The sequence below is a fragment of the Orcinus orca genome, chromosome 18 (assembly GCF_937001465.1).
Source record: "Orcinus orca chromosome 18, mOrcOrc1.1, whole genome shotgun sequence".
Taxonomy (NCBI): Eukaryota; Metazoa; Chordata; class Mammalia; order Artiodactyla; family Delphinidae; genus Orcinus; species Orcinus orca.
This window is the reverse complement of record NC_064576.1, coordinates 57,869,896-57,894,080: the sequence shown is the minus strand read 5'-3', so window position 1 is coordinate 57,894,080 and position 24,185 is coordinate 57,869,896. Positions and strand designations below refer to the sequence as shown.

The window sequence follows — 24,185 nt, the reverse complement described above, 5'->3', positions numbered from 1 at the left end:
TTCTCTCTTCTTTCTTTTCTCTCTCTCTTTGTTTTTCTTTTTTTTTTAATATCAGTAAGAATTTATTTGCTCTGGTATCTGGGAAGTCCAGGGTTAGTTTTTGTTTTGATGTGTCTATATCCAGATTCTCAAACAAACATAGAGTGGTGTATCTCCACTGTTCTTTTTCTGTATTAGTTTTAGACTCAGAAGGCTTTTACCGAAATGATGGCTAGGATGACCCCAGGGTTATACCTATCAGCTCAGTAGCCCTCTCTGTGCTGGGGCTCTCATCAGTAGAGGAGTTAGATAAGAGAGCTAAGCCAATCACTATAGCCATGAGAAATCTGGATTCTGGTCAATTTTGAGGTTTTATAGACATAAAACCAAACGTATCAAAATTGTTTTTTTTTTTCAAATACCAACTAGAATAGAGGGTATATTTAAGTTTGTTAAGACAAACTGGAAATAATTTATATATCCTCAATTTCTTTGCCTCTCCCTCTACCTTATTTGCCTCATGGTGAATACACTCTCTGCTTTAGGCTTTTTTCATCATTGCTCTTATGGATTTTGGTTATAAACAAACAACGTAGCACAGAAATGGAGGCTTCTTCCATTAGGTCTTGCCTTCCCTTCAATCTGCAGCCAAGGTTTTCTGTAGTTCACTCTCTCGCTTCCCTCTCGCCACATTAAAAAAAAAATCTCACATTAACATAAAATTGATAATACCTTTCACACATGCAGGCACACAGTACATTATTATTTCTCTTCTCTCCTCTGACCTCTTTAACTCTCTATCTTCTAAGATTAAAATTCTGAAATCTTTGCTATTTATTTATTATTATTTAATCCTATGGTTTGATTATATTTTACATGCTTCTGATCTCAGCTTACAGTAGCCAAAATTTCTTCTAGTTTTTCGTGGCTAGACATTCCAAGCATTGACAAGGGCCCCAGAAATTTAGGAGTCAACAGCTCTATAAAATAACTAGTTATATGAGGTTAACATCTTGATGTTTTCATCAATTATATTGTCATCTCAGTAGCTGAATTTATCCAGCACTTTCGTTTTTAACCATGGTTATGAGGAAGGTTTGTTGAATTGCCGTAGTATTTATTTTACTCTAAATTGTTTCTGTAGATACTTCCTTGAAATTAAATTTCGTTTTTTTGCATGTTTTATATTTTCTTATGTTATCAATTAACCTCTTGCTGTGTATCAAACCACATGAGAAGTTAGAAGTTTAAAACAACCACCATGTATTTGGTCATGCTTCTGTGGGTTAGCAATTTTGTCTCGGCTCAGCAGAGTGGCTCTTCTCCTGGTCTCACTTGGGATCACTCATGCTTCTCCAGTCATTCTGGCAGTTCAGCTGAGTCTGAGTGACCCACGTGGCCTCACTCACATGTCTGGCAGTTGGTGCTGGCTGTTGCTTAGGGCATCTTATTTTCTCTTCCATATGACCTCTCATCCTCCAGTAGTCTAAACTCTACTTTTGCATATGATAGTAGAAACATACCAAGAAGGCAAAAGCAGAAGCTGCAAGGCCTCTTGAGTCCTAAATGTCCAAACTTAAACTGTCATTTTCACCACATCTTCCTGTCATAGTAAGTCACTGGGCCAGCCCAGATCCAAAGAATGGGAACAGAGACTGCCTAATGATGGCAGGAGCTTTTGATAAGGAATTGCACAAGCTTGGGCCTGTGAGTTGTCATACTACATCTGGGGTCTCCTTTTCCACCTGGTTATTCATCTATATGAGTGAGCTGTCAAGGAGAAAATGTGCTCATGTGCTGCAGTGTTTCTCAACTTTTAGCCATAGTATTTACAAACATTGCTGGCTTAAAAAAAAAAAAGAGTGGTCAAAATTTAACAAAAATATAGGAAAACACTAGAATAACTTAAGTATCCAGAGATATAAATCACTAGTCATTTGAAGTTTAACTGAAGAACAAGAAATATAGTGAACATATGAATTATTTTATTAATTTGTCACCAAGCAGATGATATAGTTCTAAGAGATGAGAAGAAACTGATTTTTACAGTGTACCCACAACATGACTGGCACTGGGTTTATGACATAACGAACTTATTCCTCATTGCAATTTTATGAGATGGACCCCCATTTTTTCAGCTATTTTCAGATGAGAAAGCTAAGAATGACCTCAAGGAATTTACCTAAGGTTGCATAATAAGTAACATGACTAGAAGTTGAACTCAAGTCTTTTTTGACTCCAAAGCCAATACTAGATTTTCTCGTTTGACTTCCCAACATAAGGTATTTCTATACCATAAAAAGGTAAAACTAATGAATAATTTTCAGTAGAGGGTACATTGATTGCTCTGCTATATGTTACCACTTCGTAGTAGTTAAATCTGGTGAATTTCAGTGAGTTATTCTACATCTACATGAAAATGATAAGAGGTGGTGCCATGTGTTTGAAGTCCACAGTTGTAAGTCTTAACAAATGAATTTTATCAAACATGCCGAATGCCCTTTGTATGATATAGATAGCTCTGAGAGTATTGGGTTTGTTTTTTTTGGTTTTAATTGTGTTCTCTTTATTTTTTGCCAGTGTTAACCTTTATTTATTTTTAGTTTTTATTAGAGTATAGTTGATTTACAATGTTCTGTTAGTTTCAGGTGTACAGCAGAGTGAGTTGGTTATACATATACATACATCCACTCTTTTTTTTTTAAGATTCTTTACCCATATAGGTCATTACAGAGTACTGAGTAGAGTTCCCTGTGCTGTACAGCGGATTCTTCTTAGTTGTCTATTTTATATATAGTAGTGTGTATATCTCAATCCCAGTCTCCCAATTTATCCCTCCCCACCCTTATCCCCTGGTAACCATAAGTTTGTTTTCTACAAACTCCCGTTTTGTGAATAAGTTCATTTGAGTGTTATCTTTACTTAGATTGCTAATTGTGATGGGACATTTAAAGTTCTGGATGAAGCAGGAATACACTATTTTTTGAGACCTAAAATTCATAATTTATTGATTATTGGATATTCATTCATTTATATAATAGAAAATTACCATAGAATTTCCATCACTACCATTTTCTCATTCTATTTTTTTTCTGTTTCTTTCTTGCCATACTCTGTCACTCTTTTTTTTTTTTCTTTTTTGCGGTACGCGGGCCTCTCACTGCTGCGGCCTCTCCCGTTGCGGAGCACAGGCTCTGGACGCGCAGGCCCAGCGGCCATGGCTCACGGGCCTAGCCGCTCCGCGGCATGTGGGATCTTCCCGGACCGGGGCTCGAACCCATGTCCCCTGCATCAGCAGTCGGACTCTCAACCACTGCGCCACCAGGGAAGCCCTCTTTTTTTTTTTTAACATCTTTATTGGAGTATAATTGCTTTACAATGTTGTGTTAGTTTCTGCTGTACCACAAAGTGAATCAGCTATATGTATACATGTATCCCCATATCCCCTCCCTCTTGCGCCTCCCTCCCACCCTCCCTATCCCAGCCCTCTAGGTGGTCACAAAGCAGTGAGCTGATCTCCCTGTGCTATGCAGCTGCTTCCCACTAGCTTCTGATAGTATTATAATCCTACAATTATACATTCTAGTTACAGCAAAAAATAATAGTAAAAATGTAGTAAAGAAATCTTTTTCATCCCCTGGAATTTTATAAATTACATTTGTCCAATTTAGGAAGCGCTATAGAAATGAAGGGAGTCCTAGCCCTCGTCAGTCACCTAAGCGCCGGCGAGAACATTCTCCTGACAGTGACACCTACAACAGTGGAGATGATAAAAGTAAGCAGGATCTGTTTTCCACATTTCTATAGTCATATTCATTTGTAACCACGAGACCATTCTTTCACATCAATACGAAATGATGAATTAAGATTTAAAATGTTTTCTTGCTCTACTGCCTTTGAATATCTCCCATTGTGACTAAAGTATGTGTTAGAAATAGTCATTCTACCATAATGGCACTGTCATTTCCTACTAGTTGTAGTAAAGCCATAGTTTTATTTTTATTGAAGTTGTTATTTTTAAACTTTTAAAATGAAAAGGGAGAAATTGGTTTATTATTTATAGGTAGCATGCAATATTGTTAACATGGTGAAAGTGTGATTACTTTTATCTTTTTGTATAGATGAAAAACACAGACTCTTGAGCCAGGTTGTTCGACCTCAAGAATCTCGTTCTCTTAGTCCATCCCACCTTACAGAAGACAGGCAGGGTAGGTGGAAAGAGGAAGATCGTAAACCAGAAAGAAAAGAAAGTTCAAGGCGCTATGAAGAGCAGGAGTTCAAAGAGAAAGTTTCTTCTGTAGATAAGCAGAGAGAACAGACAGAAATCATGGAGAGCTCAAGAACTCGTTCACAAGACATGATAGGACACCACCCATGTGAAGATCGAGACACATCTGATCGAGCTCATGATGAAAATAAGAAAAAAGCAAAAATTCAAAAGAAACCTATTAAGAAAAAGAAAGAAGATGATGTTGGAATGGACAGGGGTAACACAGAGACAACGTCTGAAGATGGTCAAGTATTTTCACCAAAAAAAGGACAGAAGAAGAAAACCGTTGAAAAAAAGCGTAAAAGGTCCAAAGGTGATTCTGACATTTCTGATGAAGAAGCAGTCCAGCAGAGTAAGAAGAAGAGAGGCCCACGGACTCCCCCTATCACAGCCAAGGAGGAATTGGTTGAAATGCACAATGATAAGGATGGCACTATGGAGGATCCTCAGAAGAAAGAAGATACAGCGTTCAGTGACTGGTCTGATGAGGACGTGCCTGACCGTGCAGAGGTGACAGAAGCAGAGCACGCTGCCACAGCTGCTACTCCTGGAAGGACTCCTTCCCCGTCTTCTCTTCCTCCTCCTCCTCCTCCTCTTGCCACGACGACGACTCCTGCTGCCACCACCTTCAACACCTTGACCGCCACCATTTCCACCTCTTCCACCCCAGCCAACACCACCAACACTTTTACCAGTGAAGACTCACATAGAAAATGCCATAGAACACGAGTGGAAAAGGTAGAGGCACCTCATGTTACTATAGAAGATGCACCACATCGCAAGCCAGTGGATCAAAAGAGGAGTAGCAGCCTTGGCAGCAATCGGAGTAATCGTAGTCATACATCTGGCCGTCTCCGCTCCCCGTCCAATGATTCTGCACATCGAAGTGGGGATGACCAAAGTGGTCGAAAGAGAGTACTGCATAGTGGCTCAAGAGACAGAGAAAAAACAAAAAGTCTAGAAATCACAGGAGAGAGAAAATCTAGGATTGATCAGCTAAAGCGTGGAGAACCCAGTCGAAGTACTTCTTCAGGTAATGAAAATGAAGTATAATCTAACCACTGTTTCCTATGTTAGTATATTTGTATATTTTGTACAGTTTTTTGCTTTGTTCAAATCATAATTTTAAAGTAAATGCTAAATTGGTTACTTTATATGCTGCCTTAAATTTCAAGGAACCTAAAAGCTTAACCATCCCACCAAAATGTTACCTGTTACCACATTACCAGCAGCATTATAGTAGAGGTACATTCAATGAAGTCAGTTTAATATCAGGATTTTAGTAGTATATCTTGGTGGAAATACTTACGTATTCAAGTCCTCTATTGATGCCTAAAATTTTAACCTTCTGCCTCTTCTTCCTGCAACCAATACTTTCTCTTTTGACCACAGAAAATAAGGTAGGGGGATAGGAAGAGGTCAGATAATGAAATGATCATTTCTTTTACTGCTTAAACACTTTATGTATTTATTTCTTTGAAGATATTTTGTGGTTATAGTGGAAATAAACAAGGAAACATGCTTTTTACATATTTTAATTAACACTTTGAGAGATGGAATTTTTCATTAAGATGGGTCCTTTGGATAATTTAAAATAAATACAGAAATAGATAAATTGTCAGTTTTAAAGGGCCTTAAAATGAAGCCTTTTATTTCCATTTTATCACGTGTTAACTCTTTGTATATGGTGTATTTATTTTAGATCGCCAGGATTCAAGAAGCCATAGTTCAAGAAGAAGTTCTCCTGAGTCAGATCGACAGGTCCATTCAAGATCAGGGTCGTTTGATAGCAGAGATAGGCTTCAAGATCGTGATCGTTACGAGCATGAGAGAGAGCGGGAGAGAGAGAGGAGAGATACACGGCAGAGAGACTGGGAGCGAGATGCCGATAAAGATTGGCCCCGGAACAGGGACCGAGATCGACTACGGGAACGGGAGAGAGAACGAGACAAAAGGAGAGACTTGGACAGGGAAAGGGAGAGATTAATCTCTGATTCTATGGAAAGGGACAGGGACAGAGACAGAACTTTTGAGAGTCCTCAAATAGAGTCTGTAAAACGCAGTGAAGCAAAACTGGAGAGTGAACATGAGAGAGACCTAGAAGGCACTTTCCGGGACTCTTTAGCTTTGGATAAAGAAAGAATGGATAAAGATCTAGGATCTCTGCAGGGATTTGAAGATACAAATAAAGCTGAGAGAACAGAGAGTATGGAAGGTGAGTGTCTCGCCTTTTTGTCGGTTTCAATGCTCCATTCCTTTTCAGATTTCATAGCAAACAAATATTTCCTTTTGAAAGGTCATCTGATACACATATTGACTCCATTGTTTTAGGGAAAATAGAGTTTATAAGGAAAAGCCTTATAATACTTAAAAAATGTGTTCCACTCATAAGTACTATCAAGGTAGACTTGGTTCAAATAAGCCTAAATGAAATAAATGATTACAGTCGTCCCTCAGTCCCTCAGTATCTGCAGGAATGGGTTCCAGAGCCCTCCACAGATAGTAAAATCTGGGCATGCTCAGGTCCCTTATTAAAATGACTTCCCGCTCCTAGAATGAGGGACCCTGAGAAGGCTACATCCACCCTTTTGCCCACTCAGAGCCAACCTCAGCTATGGACATCCACTCTCCAATCCTTCACCCCTGATAATGCTATACAAGCTGGCTTAATGCCTCTGCACTCTGAATGAGCTTCCTTCTCTAGGCTTCTCTGTACCCATTGCCTGATAGACCTTTTCCCTTTTATCTTCTCTTATTCAAACTGCAAGTCCCAGTTTATGCATTATTTCCTCTACGAAGCCTTCTCTGCTAAAGGTGCTTTACTCTTTCAAATCGCCGTAGCACCTTGTTTATACATCTTTAATAGCATCCCTGTGCCATATTATAATTATTTTTCCATAGTTTTCTCACCACTATACTGTACTCCTTTGTTAGGCACCATAGCTTTTCGTTTCTTTATCATCAAGATTCTAGTAAGGACACAATAAATGGCTGATGAATGAAAATATGTTCTGCTGTGCATACACGTTCTGCATCTTATTCTTTGGTGAATTATAGCCCAGGTTAACAATAGTAATGGCCCCCCTGAAAATTCTTCTGGAAGTTCTGCCTCCACTACACCATTGTTCTGACATAACCTCTCTACTTCAAGCCCCCAAGAAACTTCTGGGATACTTAGTACATAAGCAGTAATATTTTATATTCTTTTTATTTGTTGTATTGTAGCACTAGTCCCAGAATAAAGTTCACATTCTTTTAAAACTATAAACATCCTTACATCTTTTGGTTATTTGGTTAGATATATTCCAATACACCAACTGTTAACATATTTTTTCTACTTGACAAAAACATTTCTGCCTCAGTGGTCTTCACATTTTTATCTCAAATTTGAATTTTAATGGCATCAATTTGTGACCCATAGTACTATTAGAGGTACAACCTTGGGGTATAATTGAATATAATCTTAACCAATCATTGTAATATCTCTCTTGTGATAGGAGTTCTTGCCCTTCATCCCTAAAATATACCATTCATTGGTTGTGATCACAGATAACATAGCATAGAAATTTAGAGGTGAATTACCTATTGTGAAATGCAAAATTTTATCCAGTTAAAGTAGGACAATGAGTTTGATAAAGCTTGAAAAGTTAAAAATCCTATTATTTGCATTTATGTTTAGATGTATATCTGTGTAATGAAGTTATTAAAATTGTTTACTTTAGAAGTGAATGGTGGGGGTATGAGGAGATTACTACAGAATTTAATAGAGTAGAAAATTATTAGAATGACTAGAAACATCTCATAGTTTATTATATTTTATTTGCTGTAAGTTTTATAAAGCATGCTGTTGCATTTTGAAAACTAATGTTGTAAACTCAGTAAAGTGTATGGATAACACCTGATTAGAAATATTAAGTGTACTGTATAGTTTTATGATAATTCAAGTTCACAACTAAGTCACCAGGAGACAAAGCTTTAGCCTAGGTAGTTGAGAAAAGTTGGTAAATAAAGAAATGGAAGGTACGCTAGTGGTTAAAGTTTCAAATAAATTTTACTAATTAGTTTGCAAGTTCTTTAAAATTAATGAATTTATTTTGATAAAGAAATTAATGCATCCTTTTGAAATTAGATTTCTCTGGACTTAAAGTTTTATTATAAAAAATTAACAACATAATATCAACATTAACATGTTAGTGGTAGATTTTCTCATATTTTAATTGTAATCTTATAACTTATTTTGATATTGCTGTCCATATTGTGTTCTTGGCATTAAAACTAAATTTAATTTTTAAGTTTTCTTTTGGAGGTATCAAGTGTTTTGAATAATTAAATATAGTTTTCAAATAAAAAAATGCTTTTCAACTTTTCTTAGTGTGCACAGCCTCTCCTCTTTGTTTTCACTTAGATAACCCTTTCCCTTAACACTCTCTTTGGCATGAAATTAATTTTTCTGTTTAGCAGGAGATGACGAATCCAAGTTAGATGATGTGCATTCGTTAGGATCTGGTGCTGGAGAAGGATATGAGCCAATTAGTGATGATGAACTAGATGAAATTCTGGCAGGTGATGCTGAAAAGAGGGAGGACCAACAGGATGAGGAGAAGATGCCAGGTAATCATTTGCAGAGGTGGTTGAATGTAAGAAATATTTAATTATGGTATAGTGATATTCTTTGTTCCCTTTCATGATGTAAGAATTGATAAAATGCAGTTAGAATTTTCCCATTTTAATTAAATGTTTTAATTAACATAGAAGGGCCAATAAAATGAAAATTATAGTTAATATGCTCTGCTCATTTTTAAGTAGACATTGCCTATAAATTGGAAAGGGCATTATTTAAAATAGCACAATTGTAAGATTTCCTATCAAACAGTGATTGTCTAGCAGTGTTCTAGATGGTAGGTGTATGGTACAGAGCTTCACAACTGTGCTGCCACAAACCAACTTTTGAAATGACCATTCAGAAATTTCCAAAGGTCGAGGTTATATTTGAACACTGTTTATATACTTCTCTCTCTCAATTTTCTAAATTCAGTAATCATTTCCATTTATAGTACTTTATCCATTGCCAGAACTTCCTCCAGTGACTGTACCATGAAGCAGCTACCTTCAGTGTTCTTGTTGAATCATCCCAATTAGTCTAATTGTTACTAACAATTTTTTTTTTATCATAGGGTCTTTGCTTTGTTTGGGTATACAGAATATTAAATTCTTATTTTGACTTAATTTGCTCTTACATTTTACAGTTTTTTCTAATGTATAATATATATATGAGTGTTATCTTTATTATTATCAGCTATTAGGTATTTCTGAATAGAACATTATTTTGTTAATTTCCTAAACTCTGACTTATCAGTGGATAGATTATTCTCAATTTTAATCTTAGCCACTGCCTGATTCTTAAATTTATTTCATAATGAATCATTTGTTTTTAAAAGGTAAACTGTGTCTGTGCATGCATGCACACATGCAAACTAAATACACTCCTGGATTTACTTAATTAACCCTTGAAATGACTCTGGTACCAAGCTTCAAAATGTCAGACCTAATATAGTGAAATGATGGAGTTCTTTCATTGAGGATCTCTCAAGCAATTTAAATGCATTATTCGTTGGAATGAGTTTGCTTAGGTGTTTGTTTGCTTGCCTTTTTTTTTTTGGTTTTTGGGTTTTTTATTGAAGTATAATTGACATACATTAGTTTCAGGTACACAACGTAATGATTTGACATTTGTATACATTGCAACATGATCACCACATTAAGTCTAGTTACCATCTGTCACCATGCAAAGTTACAAAGTTTTTTTTCTTGTGATGAGAACTTTTCAGATATACTTTCTAGCAACTTTTAATGTTGAAATACAATATTATTGACTATAGTTACCATGCTATACATTACATCCCCATGATTTATTTATAATTGCAAGTTTGTACCACTTGATACCCTTGACACATTTTGTCTAAACTTCACATTCCTTCCCCTCTGGAAGCCACCAATCTCTGTATCTATGAGTTTGGTTTTCTTTTTGTTTGATTCTTTTCATTTTAGATTCCACATATAAATGAAATGGGGGGGGTGGAGCACTCGCCTGTGACCTCTTCGCCTCCTTTCCTTTGGTGAGAAAGTTATTTGTAGAGGTTCTTAAGATTCTAAATTTTAGCTTTTATAGAAAATCTTTTGTTTTAAGAATGTGCCTTTTTTGATTTATATTACTTGTTATTTAATGCTTTCTGTGGCTTGGAATCTGTATTTCTCTATAGATAACGAGAATGTATTTCTTGGTGTAATAAAATTCTGTTCTTTAACTTTTTGTAGATCCATTAGATGTGATAGATGTGGACTGGTCTGGTCTTATGCCAAAGCATCCAAAAGAACCACGAGAGCCTGGGGCTGCACTCTTAAAATTCACGCCTGGAGCCATTATGCTGAGAATTGGGATCTCTAAAAAGTTGGCTGGTTCTGAACTCTTTACTAAAGTCAAAGAAACATGTCAGAGACTTCTAGAAAAACCCAAAGGTAATTCCGTCCCACTTTGACTATATAATGTTTAATATAAACATTAAGGTGCCTTTGAAAAGGATTCTATTCTCATGTAGCAGTTACAGTATAAGAACTTTTTTTGTTTTTGAGGACTCACTTATTTTCAGTATTTAATCCTCATGGTCAAAGTTCGTTTTAATTTATTTTGAGAAAAATTTAAGCCTACAGAAAAGTTGTAAACATAGCACAATGATCTTACTGTATCAAAGTTACTTTTTAACAGGTAAGTTCTAATGTCAAAGTGCTCAGTGGTTTACCCAGGGCTAAATGAAGTAGATCCTGGGGAAGTGAACTAGATATTGTTCATATCTAAGCAAATTGGTTATCTTGGCAACCCTTTCCCTCGGGAAATGGGGAATTCTACTCAAATGCAGATGTTTAGGTTGAGCCTTTAACAAAGTGGTTAAGAGCTTAGTCTCTGGGCCAGATGGCCTGGATACCAACAGGCACACCACTTACTAGCTGTTATTTAATTTATGTGTTACTGTTATCATCTACAAGCTGGGAATAATTACACCACCAATCAGTTGTTCCATATGATTGTTAGGAGGAACAAATGAGTTGTTACAAGTAAAACACTTAGAATAGTTTCTGACATACAGTGATGCTCAGTAAATATGAGCTGCTGCTATTTAGTTTAAAACATTTTATCACATTGATTTTAGACCTTACTGCTACAGCTTTTCATTATTCCAGAACACTTTTAGTTTATAGGGTCCTTGTTTTCTGTTTCTCTGGTACCTCGCTTATTATGTTTTGGCAGCTCATTAAGACTTTATTAATGGGGAGGAGGAGTGTAAAACAGGAGGAAAGGAGGTAAAAGGTGAAAGCACTAAGATTATTTAATGTTTTGTCACATTCATTAGAGTAAAAAAGCTTAGGAAAAAGAATTGAGCTTTTACTAAATTGAAAAAAATTGTTTTATGTGTTTCATGATCCATGTTCTTTCTTCAACTGTTAGCATAAGCAGTAAGACTCTTGATTTTAATATGGCTTAGTATACATAGAACGTATGTGTAAGAAACATAAATTATAATGGTGAATATGTGTTAACCTGACAGATGACCAGTGTCTTGAGTTCTTGCCCCACTCTTTCTACTTTGATTGGTTCTGTGATCTTAAGTAACTCTTGTGGGCATAAAATGATGTAATGAAATCCCTAAGTTCTTATCCACATCTACAGCTATTTGCTCCTGTGTCTCTTGCTAATGGCATTTCAAGTTAAAGTCTATTGCGTAGTTAGCAAAATCAGACTATAGTTTGTCCCTGACTAATGATCACTTACTTTAAACAATGAAAACGTACACTGTAAAGGATTTGATTGTCCTTACCAAGTAGTCCTATTTTTTGGTGGTATGATAGCTTTGTTAGAGAACTAATATATGATACTGAATATAAGTTCGCTAAGGAATAGGACTGTTTTGTTTACTGCTGTATTGTCTAGTGATCTATTCTTACTAATTATGCTATTGCCTTGAAAAGTACCTGACACATAGTAGGTATTCAATAAATATTTGTGAAATAACTGATTTTTTTCTAATCTATTCTGTTTCTGTGCCCCAGTGCTGAAGAAAGTATATCTCCACTCCCTATGTAATTTTTAAATTCTAAGGCTTAAAACAGAAAACTTGAATATGTACTGAAATTTAAATTGCTTTTGTCCAGGTTTTCTGGTTATAGTATGATTAAGTTCTTTGAAGCTAAATTTTCCCAGTTATTTTAGTTCCTTTGGTTTACTTGTACTTATATACGTGTTTAATCTGTCTCGAGTTATTTGGTGCTGGTCAGTTCAAAACCAGGAAAAGACTAAGTTTAGCCATGTTATATGTTCTAGGGAGGTTTGCAAGTGTGTTTTATAGTCTACTGTTGTGAAAGCAGAAAATATTTAAATAAAAAGTAATTTGTCCTAATGAGCAATTTTCAAGGAAGTGCATGGACTCAATGGAGATTTCTTTATTTGTATCTATAGTAGAATGGTGGTGAATGTTTGGTGCTTTTTTTTTTAATAGTCTGCATTATATGACTGTGTCATTGGTTGGCTCAAACATTGGTATGGCTGAATTACCTGAGGAACTGCCTTTTCCCCCAACGGGATACCCACTAAGGTATCCTAGTTCCAACTGTGGAGAGTCTGTAGGTCTGGTGGCAGAGCCCTGGCACTGTATTTTTAAAAACTGCTCAGATGATTCTGATAGACATCGAAGTTTGTGAACTATTTCTGAGTTTTTATTTACATTTATTTTTGCTTTTGTTATAAACCTATTCACTAGGTGTATAACTTACCAACTAGGTATATTACATGAGACAGGTTTCTTGTTAATTATCTAATCTATTTATGCTCTGCAGTTCAGGAAATGAAATATGTAATGCAATTTCATTAATTCTCAAATGTCTGTTTTGTTTTTACCTAGGTGTTATTTACTATTTCCCTTTGTGGGCTCTAGCAATAACCTGTTTGATCATGTTGCTATAGAAACACTACCTGATACCATTCATACTCTTGGCCAACTCCTGGAATGTTAACTTTGAAGTTACTACTCTTTCTGTTATTTATTTAGATTAATGACTGACCCTATTCTGTAAATTTTGATTTCTTGTCTATTTTTAACTCAATCTCTATTTTTATTAAGTGTTTTCTCCCTACTTTGCATGTTATGACTTAAAACTAAGTGATTTTGATACATTGTCCCAGGTTTTTACTGTGACCAAATATTGGATAAAATTTGCAGATTATCTAACAAACAGCTAATCACTTTCCTAAGTTTTTTAGGGTTCACAGAATGTAGTCACATTACTACATTTGAATCTTGCCATAATAAAGTCCTGAATCTAGAACTTTTAGTTGATGGTACACAATATATTGAATTTGATTTTACTAATTCTTAACTTGAACTTTTTTCCCATAGTAATCCGTGTCTAAATTCTGTCTCCCAATTCTGCTTTTCTTATATCTTAAAGTGGCTATCAGAGTATTTATTTTTGTTTGAGCCTAGCACCAAAACTACATACTGGAGTTCTCTCACAGAGAACATACTGCCTTTAATATGAAATAGTTTTCACCACTGTTGGTAACTTTGATAAAGTATAGATAAACTTAGTATAGATAGACTTTCTAAGCAGTTGATAACACTTCTATTTTCAGAAACCTTAATGTGTTTATTTTTTATTGAAAGACGCAGACAATCTTTTTGAACATGAATTGGGGGCTCTCAACATGGCTGCATTACTACGAAAAGAGGAACGAGCAAGTCTTCTTAGTAATCTTGGACCATGCTGTAAAGCATTATGCTTCAGGCGGGATTCTGCAATCCGGAAGCAGCTTGTTAAAAATGAGAAGGTACTGTTGTTTCCTTAGAAAAATTGGAACATGTCTGTTGAGTAGTATGGATGACATATTCTTCATTTGATTGCTTTAAGGTGAGATTAAGGTCCCATCTGCTTTTATGAGTTTGGTTTCCCAGTCTTTTACACATGTAAAAGAAAGAATTTCATTAGAATTTATAGTACTTTTTATTTTACTTTAATAGTTTCAAATAACATTTGTTTTGAATAACATTATTATTGGTACTGGAAAAAAAATTTTTTTTTTTAACATCTCTATTGGGGTATAATTGCTTAACAATGGTGGGTTAGTTTCTCTTTATAACAAAGTGAATCAGTTGTACATATACATATGTTCCCATATCTCTTCCCTCTTGTGTCTCTCTCCCTCCCACCCTCCCTATCCCACCCCTCCAGGCGGTCACAAAGCACCGAGCTGATATCCCTGTGCTATGTGGCTGCTTCCCACTAGCTATCTCCCTTACATTTGTTAGTGTATATATGTCCATGCCTCTCTCTCGCTTTGTCACAGCTTACCCTTCCCCCTCCCCATATCCTCAAGTCCGTTCTCCAGTAGGTCTGTGTCTTTATTCCTGTCTTACCCCTAGGTCCTTCATGACATTTTTTTTCTTAAATTCCATATATATGTGTTAGCATATGGTATTTGTCTTTCTCTTTCTGACTTACTTCACTCTGTATGACAGACTCTAGGTCTATCCACCTCATTACAAATAGCTCAATTTCGTTTCTTTTTATGGCTGAGTAATATTCCATTGTATATATGTGCCACATCTTCTTTATCCATTCATCTGATGATGGGCACTTAGGTTGTTTCCATCTCCAGGCTATTGTCAATAGAGCTGCAATGAACATTTTGGTACATGACTCTTTCTGAATTTTGGTTTTCTCAGGGTTATATGCCCAGTAGTGGGATTGCTGGGTCATATGGTAGTTCTATTTGTAGTTTTTTAAGGAACCTCCATACTGTTCTCCATAGTCGCTGAACCACTATGCAAGAGTGTTCCCTTTTCTCCACACCCTCTCCAGCATTTATTGTTTCTAGATTTTTTTGATGATGGCCATTCTGACTGGTGTGAGATGATATCTCATTGTAGTTTTGATTTGCATTTCTCTAATGATTAATGATGTTGAGCATTCTTTCGTGTGTTTGTTGGCAGTCTGTATATCTTCTTTGGAGAAATGTCTATTTAGGTCTTCTGCCCATTTTTGGATTGGGTTGTTTGTTTTTTTGTTATTGAGCTGCTTGTAAATTTTGGAAATTAACCCCTTGTCAGTTGCTTCATTTGCAAATATTTTCTCCCATTCTAAGGGTTGTCTTTTGGTCTTGTTTATGGTTTCCTTTGCTGTGCAAAAGCTTTGAAGTTTCATTATGTTCCATTTGTTTATTTTTGTTTTTATTTCCATTTCTCTAGGAGGTGGGTCAAAAAGGATCTTGCTGTGATTTATGTCATAGAGTGTTCTGCCTATGTTTTCCTCTAAGAGTTTGATAGTTTCTGGCCTTACATTTAGGTCTTTAATCCATTTTGAGCTTATTTTTGTGTATGGTGTTAGGGAGTGATCTAATCTCATACTTTTATATGTACCTGTCCAGTTTTCCCAGCACCACTTATTTAAGAGGCTGTCCTTTCTCCACTGTACCTTCCCGCCTCCTTTATCAAAGATAAGGTGACCATATGTGTGTGGGTTTATCTCTGGGCTTTCCTATCCTGTTCCATTGATCTATCTTTCTGTTTTTGTGCCAGTACCATACTGTCTTCATTACTGTAGCTTTGTAGTATAGTCTGAAGTCAGGGAGCCTGATTCCTCCAACTCCGTTTTTCGTTCTCAAGATTGCTTTGGCTATTCGGGGTCTTTTGTGTTTCCATACAAATTGTGAAATTTTTTGTTCTAGGTCTGTGAAAAATGACAGTGGTAGTTTGATAGGGATTGCATTGAATCTGTAGATTGCTTTGGGTAGTAGAATCATTTTCACAATGTTGATTCTTCCAATCCAAGAACATGGTATATCTCTCCATCTATTTGTATCATCTTTAATTTCTTTCACCAGTGTCTTATAATTTTCTGCATACAGGTCTTTTGTCTCCTTAGGTAGGTTCATTCCTAGATATTTTATTCTTTTTGTTGCAGTGGTAAATGGGAGTGTTTTGTTGATTTCACTTTCATATTTTTCATCATTAATGTATAGGAATGCAAGAGATTTCTGTGCATTAATTTTGTATCCTGCAACTTTACCAGATTCATTGATTAGCTCTAGTAGTTTTCTGGTGGCATCTTTAGGATTCTCTATGTATAGTATCATGTCATCTGCAGACAGTGACAGCTTTACTTCTTCTTTTCCGATTTGGATTCCTTTTATTTCCTTCTCTGATTGCTGTGGCTAAAACTTCCAAAACTATATTGAATAAGAGTGGTGAGAGAGGGCAACCTTGTCTTGTTCCTGATCTTAGTGGAAATACTTTGAGTTTTTCACCATTGAGGATGATGTTGCCTGTGGGTTTGTCATAGATGGCCTTTATTATGTTGAGGAAAGTTCCCTCTATGCCTACTTTCTGCAGGGTTTTTATCATAAATGGGTGTTGAATTTTGTCGAAAGCTTTCTCTGCATCTATTGAGATGATCATATGGTTTTTCTCCTTCAATTTGTTACTACAGTTTATCACATTGATAGATTTGCGTATATTGAAGAATCCTTGCATTCCTGAATAAACCCCACTTGATCATGGTGTATGACCCTTTTAATGTGCTGTTGGATTCTGTTTGCTAGTATTTTGTTGAGGATTTTTGCATCTATGTTCATCAGTGATATTGGTCTGTAGTTTTCTTTCTTTGTGACATCCTTGTCTGGTGTTGGTATCAAGGTGATGGTGGCCTCATAGAATGAATTTGGGAGTGTTTCTCCCTCTGCTATATTTTGGAAGAGTTTGAGAAGGATAGGTGTTAGCTCTTCTCTAAATGTTTGATAGAATTCACCTGTGAAGCCATCTGGTCCTGGGCTTTTGTTTGTTGGAAGATTTTTAATAACAGTTTCAATTTCAGTGCTTGTGATGGGTCTGTTCATATAGTCTTGGCAGGTTGTGCCTTTCTAAGAATTTGTCCATTTCTTCCAGGTTGTCCATTTTATTGGCATATGGTTACTTGTAGTAATCTCTCATGATCTTTTGTATTTCTGCAGTGTCAGTTGTTACTTCTCCTTTTTCATTTCTAATTCTATTGATTTTTGAGTCTTCTCCCTTTTTTCTTGATGAGTCTGGCTAATGGTTTATCAATTTTATCTCCTCAAAGAACCAGCTTTTAGTTTTATTGATCTTATGCTATTGTTTCCTTCATTTCTTTTTCATTTATTTCTGATGTGATTTTTATGATTTCTTTCCTTCTGCTAACTTTGGGGTTTTTTTGTTTTTCTTTCTCATTGCTTTAGGTGCAAGGTTAGGTTGTTTATTCGAGATGTTTCCTGCTTCTTAAGGTGGGCTTGTATTGCTATAAACTCCCCCCTTAGAACTGCTTTTGCTGCATCCCATAGGTTTTGGGTCGTTGTGTCTCCATTGTTATTTGTTTCTAGGTATTTTTTTATTTCCTCCTTGATTTCTTCAATAATCACTCCATTATTAAGTAGTGTATTGTTTAGCCTCCATGTGTTTGTATTTTTTACAGATGTTTTCCTGTAATTGATATCTAGTCTTATGGCGTTGTGGTCGGAAAAGATACTTGATATGATTTCAACTTTCTTAAATTTACCAAGGCTTGATTTGTGACCCAAGGTATGATCTATCCTGGAGAATGTTCCATGAGCACTTGAGAAAAATGGGTATTCTGTTGTTTTTGGATGGAGTGTCCTATAAATATCAATTAAGTCCATCTTGTTTAATGTATCATTTAAAGCTTGTGTTTCCTCATTTATTTTCATTTTGGATGATCTGTCCATTGGTGAAAGTGGGGTGTTAAAGTCCCCTACTATGAATGTGTTACTGTTGATTTCCCCTTTTATGGCTGTTAGTATTTGCCTTATGTATTGAGGTGCTCCTATGTTGGGTGCATAAATATTTCCAATTGTTATATCTTCTTGGATCAATCATATCTTCTTCTTGGATCAATCCCTTGATCATTATGTAGTGTCCTTCTCTGTCTCTTCTAATAGTCTTTATTTTAAAGTCTATTTTGTCTGATATGAGAATTGCTACTCCAGCTTTCTTTTCGTTTCCACTTGCATGGAATATCTTTTTCCATCCCCTTGCTTTCAGTCTGTATGTGTCTCTAGGTCTGAAGTGGGTCTCTTGTAGACAGCATATATATGGGTCTTGTTTTTGTATCCATTCAGCTAATCTGTGTCTTTTGGTTGGAGCATTCAATCCATTTACATTTAAGATAATTATCGATATGTATATTCTTATTACCATTTTCTTAATTATTTTGGGTTTGTTTTTGTAGGTCTTTTCCTTGTGTGTGTTTCCTGCCTAGAGAAGTTCCTTTAGCATTTGTTTTAAAGCTGGTTTGGTGGTGCTGATTTCTCGTAGCTTTTGCTTGTCTGTAAAGGTTTTAATTTCTCCATCAAATCTGAATGAGATCCTTGCTGGGTAATCTTGGTTGCAGGTTTTTCTCCTTCATCACTTTCAGTATGTCCTGCCACTCCCTTCTGGCTTGCAGAGTTTCTGCTGAGAGATCAGCTGTTAACCTTATGGGGATTCCCTTGTGTGTTATTTGTTGTTTTTCCCTTGCTGCTTTTAATATGTTTTCTTTGTATTTAATTTTTTACAGTTTGATTAATATGTGTCTTGGCGTATTTCTCCTTGGGTTTATCCTGTATGGGACTCTGTGCTTCCTGGACTTGACTAACTATTTCCTTTCCCATATTAGGGAAGTTTTCAACTATAATCTCTTCAAATATTTTCTCAGTCCCTTTCTTTTTCTCTTCTTCTTCTGGAATCCCTGTAATTCGAATGTTGGTGCGTTTAATGTTGTCCCAGAGGTCTCTGAGACTGTCCTCACTTCTTTTCATTCTTCTTTATTCTGCTCTGCAGTAGTTATTTCCACTATTTTATCTTCCAGGTCACTTATCCGTTCTTCTGCCTCAGTTATTCTGCTATTGATCCTATCTAGAGTATTTTTCATTTATTGTGTTGTTCATCATTGTTTCAGCTTTAGTTCCTCTAGGTCCTTGTTAAATGTTTCTTGCATTTTGTCTATTCTATTTCCAAGATTTTGGATCATCTTTACTATCATTATTCTGAATTCTTTTTCAGGTAGACTGCCTATTTCTTCTTTATTTGTTAGGTCTGGTGGGTTTTTATCTTGCTCCTTCATCTGCTGTGTGTTTTTCTGTCTTCTCATTTTGGTTATCTTACTGTGTTTGGGGTCTCCTTTTCGCAGGCTGCAGGTTCGTAGTTGCCATTGTTTTTGATGTCTGTCCCCAGTGGCTAAGGTTGGTTCAGTGGGTTGTGTAGGCTTCCTGGTGGAGGGGACTAGTGCCTGTGTTCTGGTGGATGAGGCTGGATCTTGTCTTTCTGGTGGGCAGGTCCACGTCTGGTGGTGTGTTTTGGGGTGTCTGTGGCCTTATTACGATTTTAGGCAGCCTCTCTGCTAATGGGTGAGGTTGTGTTCCTGTCTTGCTAGTTGTTTGGCATAGGGTGTCCAGCACTGTAGCTTGCTGGTCGTTGAGTGAAGCTGGGTGCTGGTGTTCAGATGGAGATCTCTGGGAGATTTTTGCCGTTTGATATTATGTGGAGCTGGGAGGTCTCTTGTTGACCAGTGTCCTGAAGTTGGCTCTCCCACCTCAGAGGCACAGCACTGACTCCTGGCTGCAGCATCAAGAGCATTTCATCTACACAGCTCAGAATAAAAGGGAGAAAAAATAGAGAAAGAATTAGAAGTAGGAAGGAAGAAAGAAAAAGAAGAAGGAAAGAAAGGAGGGAGGAGGGACGGAAGGAGGGAAGGAAGGAAAAAAGAAAGAAGATACAGTGAAATATAATAAAATATAATAAAGTTATTAAATTAAAAAATAATTATTTAGGAAAAAAGGGACAGATAGAACCTTAGGACAAATGTTGGAAGCAAAGCTATACAGACAAAATCTCACTAAGAAGCATACACATACTCACAGAAAGAGGAAAAGGGGAAAAAATAATAAATCTTGCTCTCAAAGTCCACCTCAATTTGGGATGATTGGTTGTCTATTCAGGTTTTCCACAGATGCAAGGGTACATCAAGTTGATTGTGGAGCTTTAATCCGCTGCTCCTGAGGCTGCTGGGAGAGATTTCCCTTTCTCTTCTTTGTTCTCACAGCTCCCAGGGGCTCAGCTTTGGATTTGGCCCTGCCTCTGCGTGTAGGTCACCTGAGGGCATCTGTTCTTCACTCAGACAGGACAGGGTTAAAGGAGCCACTGATTCGGGAGCTCTGGCTCACTCAGGCCGGGGGTAGGGAGGGGCGCAGAGTGCAGGGTGAGCCTGCGGCAGCAGAGGACGTCAGGATGTTGCACCAGCCTGAGGCCTGCCGTGCATTCTCCCAGGGAAGTTGTCCCTGGATCCCGGGATCCTGGCAGTAGCAGGCTGCACAGGCTCCCAGGAAGAGGGGTGTGGATAGTGACCTGTGCTCGCACACAGGCTTCTTGGTGGTGGCAGCAGCAGCCTTAGCGTCTCCCGCCCATCTCTGGAGCTCCTTTAAGCAGCGCTCTTAATCCCCTCTCCTCACGCACCAGGAAACAAAGAGGGAAGAAAAAGTCTCTTGCCTCTTCGGCAGGTGCAGACTTTTCCCTGGACTCCCTCCTAGCTAGCCGTGGTGCACTAACCCCTTCAGGCTGTGTTCACGCAGCCAACCCCAGTCCTCTCCCTGCGCTCCGGTGCCTCAGCTCGCAGCCCCGCCCGCCCCAGCGGGTGAGCAGACAAGCCTCTGGGGCTGGTGAGTGCCGGTCGGCACCGATCCTCTGTGTGGGAATCTCCCCGCTTTGCCCTCCACACCCCTGTTGCTATGCTCTCCTCTGCAGCTCCGAAGCTCCCCACTCCGCCTCCCGCAGTCTCCGCCCACAAAGGGCCTTCCTAGTGTGTGGAAACCTTTCCTCCTTCACAGCTCCCTCCCACTGGTGCAGGTCCCGTGCCTGTTCTTTTGTCTGTTTTTTCTTTTTTTCTTTTGCCCTACCCAGGTACATGGGAAGTTTCTTGCCTTTTGGGAGGTCTGAGGTCTTTTGCCAGCATTCAGTAGGTGTTCTGTAGGAGTTGCTCCACGTGTAGATGTATTTCTGGTGTATCTGTGGGGAGGAAGGTGCTCTCCATGTCTTTACTCTTCCACCATCTTCCCCTCCACCTGGAAAAAAATTTTAAATAGTCTATTCCTGTGAAATATTTTTCATTTGCAAAGTTTCTTTAGATAATGAAATATACTAGAAACTTATTTAAATTGAAGTTCAAGGAAAAAAGTTTTCCAGAGTGGTGAGGAGATTATATAGTGTTTATGAGAATATACCAAATTGAAGAGGAAATAAACACAAGTGATTATATGTAAACATATCCTTGAAGAATAAAGGAAATTGAAGCTCAGCTTATTTTTTGTTTGGTTCAGGTAAGGAACCCCAGTTGAGAAAGACAACAGAGGAATTTTTTGGAATGATGACACTTCTGATTGCGGTCGTGGTTTCTTGAATATATACATGAGTGAAGACTCACAGAACTATACATAAAAAGCCAGTTTTACTGTGTCACAACTTACAAAATATTTTTTATAATGCAAATGTGGTCAAGGCATCACTCTTCCTTTAAAGATCTAGAAGAGAAATAGCAGAATGCTGGAGATATTCAAATCTTTATTTCATTCTACACATGGTTGGAGAACATTTAACAAAATTTTATGACAGTAACTTTCAAAACTGCTAAGGTCGCTTTAAGTTCCAATAATAGCCATCTACATCTTAGTTTCTCAGTAGACTGCACTGATCAGCTGTCTTCTGGAGAATTTGTTCAGTTCTGGAGCCTCCATCTTATGTCATATCAACAGACCAGTAAGGAGTATGGAATGTTCGGTGCTTCTCTTCAGAGAATTGATTGTCATGTGAAAGTAAGACTGAATTAGTGTGTAGCTCCATAGAAGAGATTTTATTTCAAAACGTGGAAGAAATAGTACCGTTCAACAATAGAATGTGCAGTGTTTTTCGTTGTTTTGTCATTGGAAATAATGAAGTAAAAACTACTTGATTACCTGTCAGGGATTGTTGAGAAGATTCCTGCTTTAAGCAAGAAGTTAGAGTAGGTGCCCTCTAAAGATTGCTTTCTTTTCTAAGATTCCTTGAGTCTGCAGACATTTCTTAATTTTGCTTTTAAATATCCAACACAGCTAATTTAATATTCATCACTAACGAATTTTTTTATAACTGATATTTTTGTTAGCAGTTAACCTGTCTTTTCTACTGTCAACTAATAATGTACATGTTTAATTTGTTTTTGTTTTCTCCAAATAGGGCACCGTAAAACAAGCTTATACAAATGCTCCAGTGGTAGACAATGAACTCCTACGACTGAGTCTTCGATTATTTAAGCGGAAGACTACTTGCCACACCTCAGGACCTGAAAAGACTGAAGATAATAAACTCTCACAGTCCAGTATCCAACAGGAACTGTGTGTGTCTTAAGACTGAAGTCCAGGCACATTTTCGGTACTATTTCCCTTTATCAGTGCATATTCTTTTTCAAAGTTCTTTGGTTTGACAAGTGTTACTAGTGACAAAGGCAGAAAAAACTTATCAGCCATGCTAAAAGAGTGACAAACTTTGATTTAAAGACAGTAGTTTGGCTAACAAGATTTTACAAAAATTTTTACACAGTACTTGATACTCATGCAAAATAATGTGAAAGCATCTAGATTTAGTAGTTTATTCTGTACCTTTTGTTAAAACTGAAGACTTTGAAAACGGTCATCCCTGCTCTTCCTGCCTACACAGATTTTTTTATGAAATGGAGCCACTAATTTATGTACTGGATCATCCTTACAGAAACTGCGATTTTCTCCAGAAACAGTGTGTTCACTGAATGAACACACACGCCATGCACCACTGTGCTGCACAGGACACAGAAAGTGGGGCTGGGCCTGCATGCTGTGTGTAGGCAGGAGCAAGCCACAATCCTGTTTTCCTTTCTAAAATTGTAACAAAACTACTTAATGGCTCTTCGGTTTTTTTAATATATGTGCATTGTTACAACGTATATTGGATCTATTTCGAGTCTGAATGGTTTTGTTTGTTATCAGAGACTGTCGACTAGTTTTATTTTTAATAAATGTACCTTCCCTTTTCTTGTTGTAGATTTACTTTGCTCTTCATTAATCTTACTCCTGATGTTCTAAAACATTTGTCATCAACATTACATGTTTCATACTTAAGATATTTTACTGCTGGAGTTATTACTGGACAGCTGTGAATAATGCAATAATAGTTGAGGATGTACTTCAAATATAGCTCAGTAATACTTGAAACAAACCAAGAGTTAACCAACCTATGTAATCTGAGTTTTAAAATCCTACCATCATACTTTTCAGAGCTATAACCTTTGATTACATTAACCTGCCTCCAGATACAGAGTGGTGAGGAGATTATATAGTGTTTGTGAGAATATACCAAATTGAAGAGAGGAAATAAATACAAGTGATTTTATGTAAGCATTTACTTGAAGAATAAAGGAAATTGAAACATTATTTTCTGTTTCGTTCAGGTAAGGAATCCCAGTTGAGAAAGACAACAGACGAATTTTTTTGAATGATGACATGGTTACCTGAATATATACATGAGTGAAAACTCACAGAACTATACATAAAAAGCCAGTTTTACTGTATCACAACTTATATTTTTTATAATGCAAATGTGGTCAAGGCCTCACTCTTACTTTAAAGATCCTAGAAGAAAAATAATATATAAAACAATTTACTTTTTATAAATAATATATCTGCTTTATTTTGTATGTACATATTTATCTCATGAAGTGGACTCTTAGAAGGATTTGAAATGGACTCCACTGCAGAATTTGTGGGCAGACAGTAATGATGATAATGAAGGAAACCAATGAAAATTGTAATTTGATGATT

The 24,185-nt window shown here is 36.9% G+C and overlaps 1 protein-coding gene across 9 annotated transcripts in view; it reads left to right on the top strand.

The window, feature by feature from the left end:
* ZC3H13 (zinc finger CCCH-type containing 13) overlaps positions 1-23,399 on the top strand; it is a 91,379-nt gene extending 67,980 nt beyond the window's left edge. For 7 of the 9 annotated variants that reach the window (XM_033436787.2, XM_033436784.2, XM_033436789.2 and 4 more), the window contains 7 exons: positions 3,651-3,754; positions 4,101-5,282; positions 5,952-6,464; positions 8,708-8,860; positions 10,565-10,765; positions 13,963-14,126; positions 22,570-23,399. In XM_033436787.2, the coding sequence (XP_033292678.1) occupies positions 3,651-3,754; positions 4,101-5,282; positions 5,952-6,464; positions 8,708-8,860; positions 10,565-10,765; positions 13,963-14,126; positions 22,570-22,740 (2,488 nt within the window). In that variant the 3' untranslated portion in view covers positions 22,741-23,399. The remainder of the gene's footprint in view (positions 1-3,650; positions 3,755-4,100; positions 5,283-5,951; positions 6,465-8,707; positions 8,861-10,564; positions 10,766-13,962; positions 14,127-22,569) is intronic. The other 2 variants (XM_012534762.3, XM_033436785.2) reach the window with 1 other exon arrangement.
* Positions 23,400-24,185: the final 786 nt, after the last annotated feature.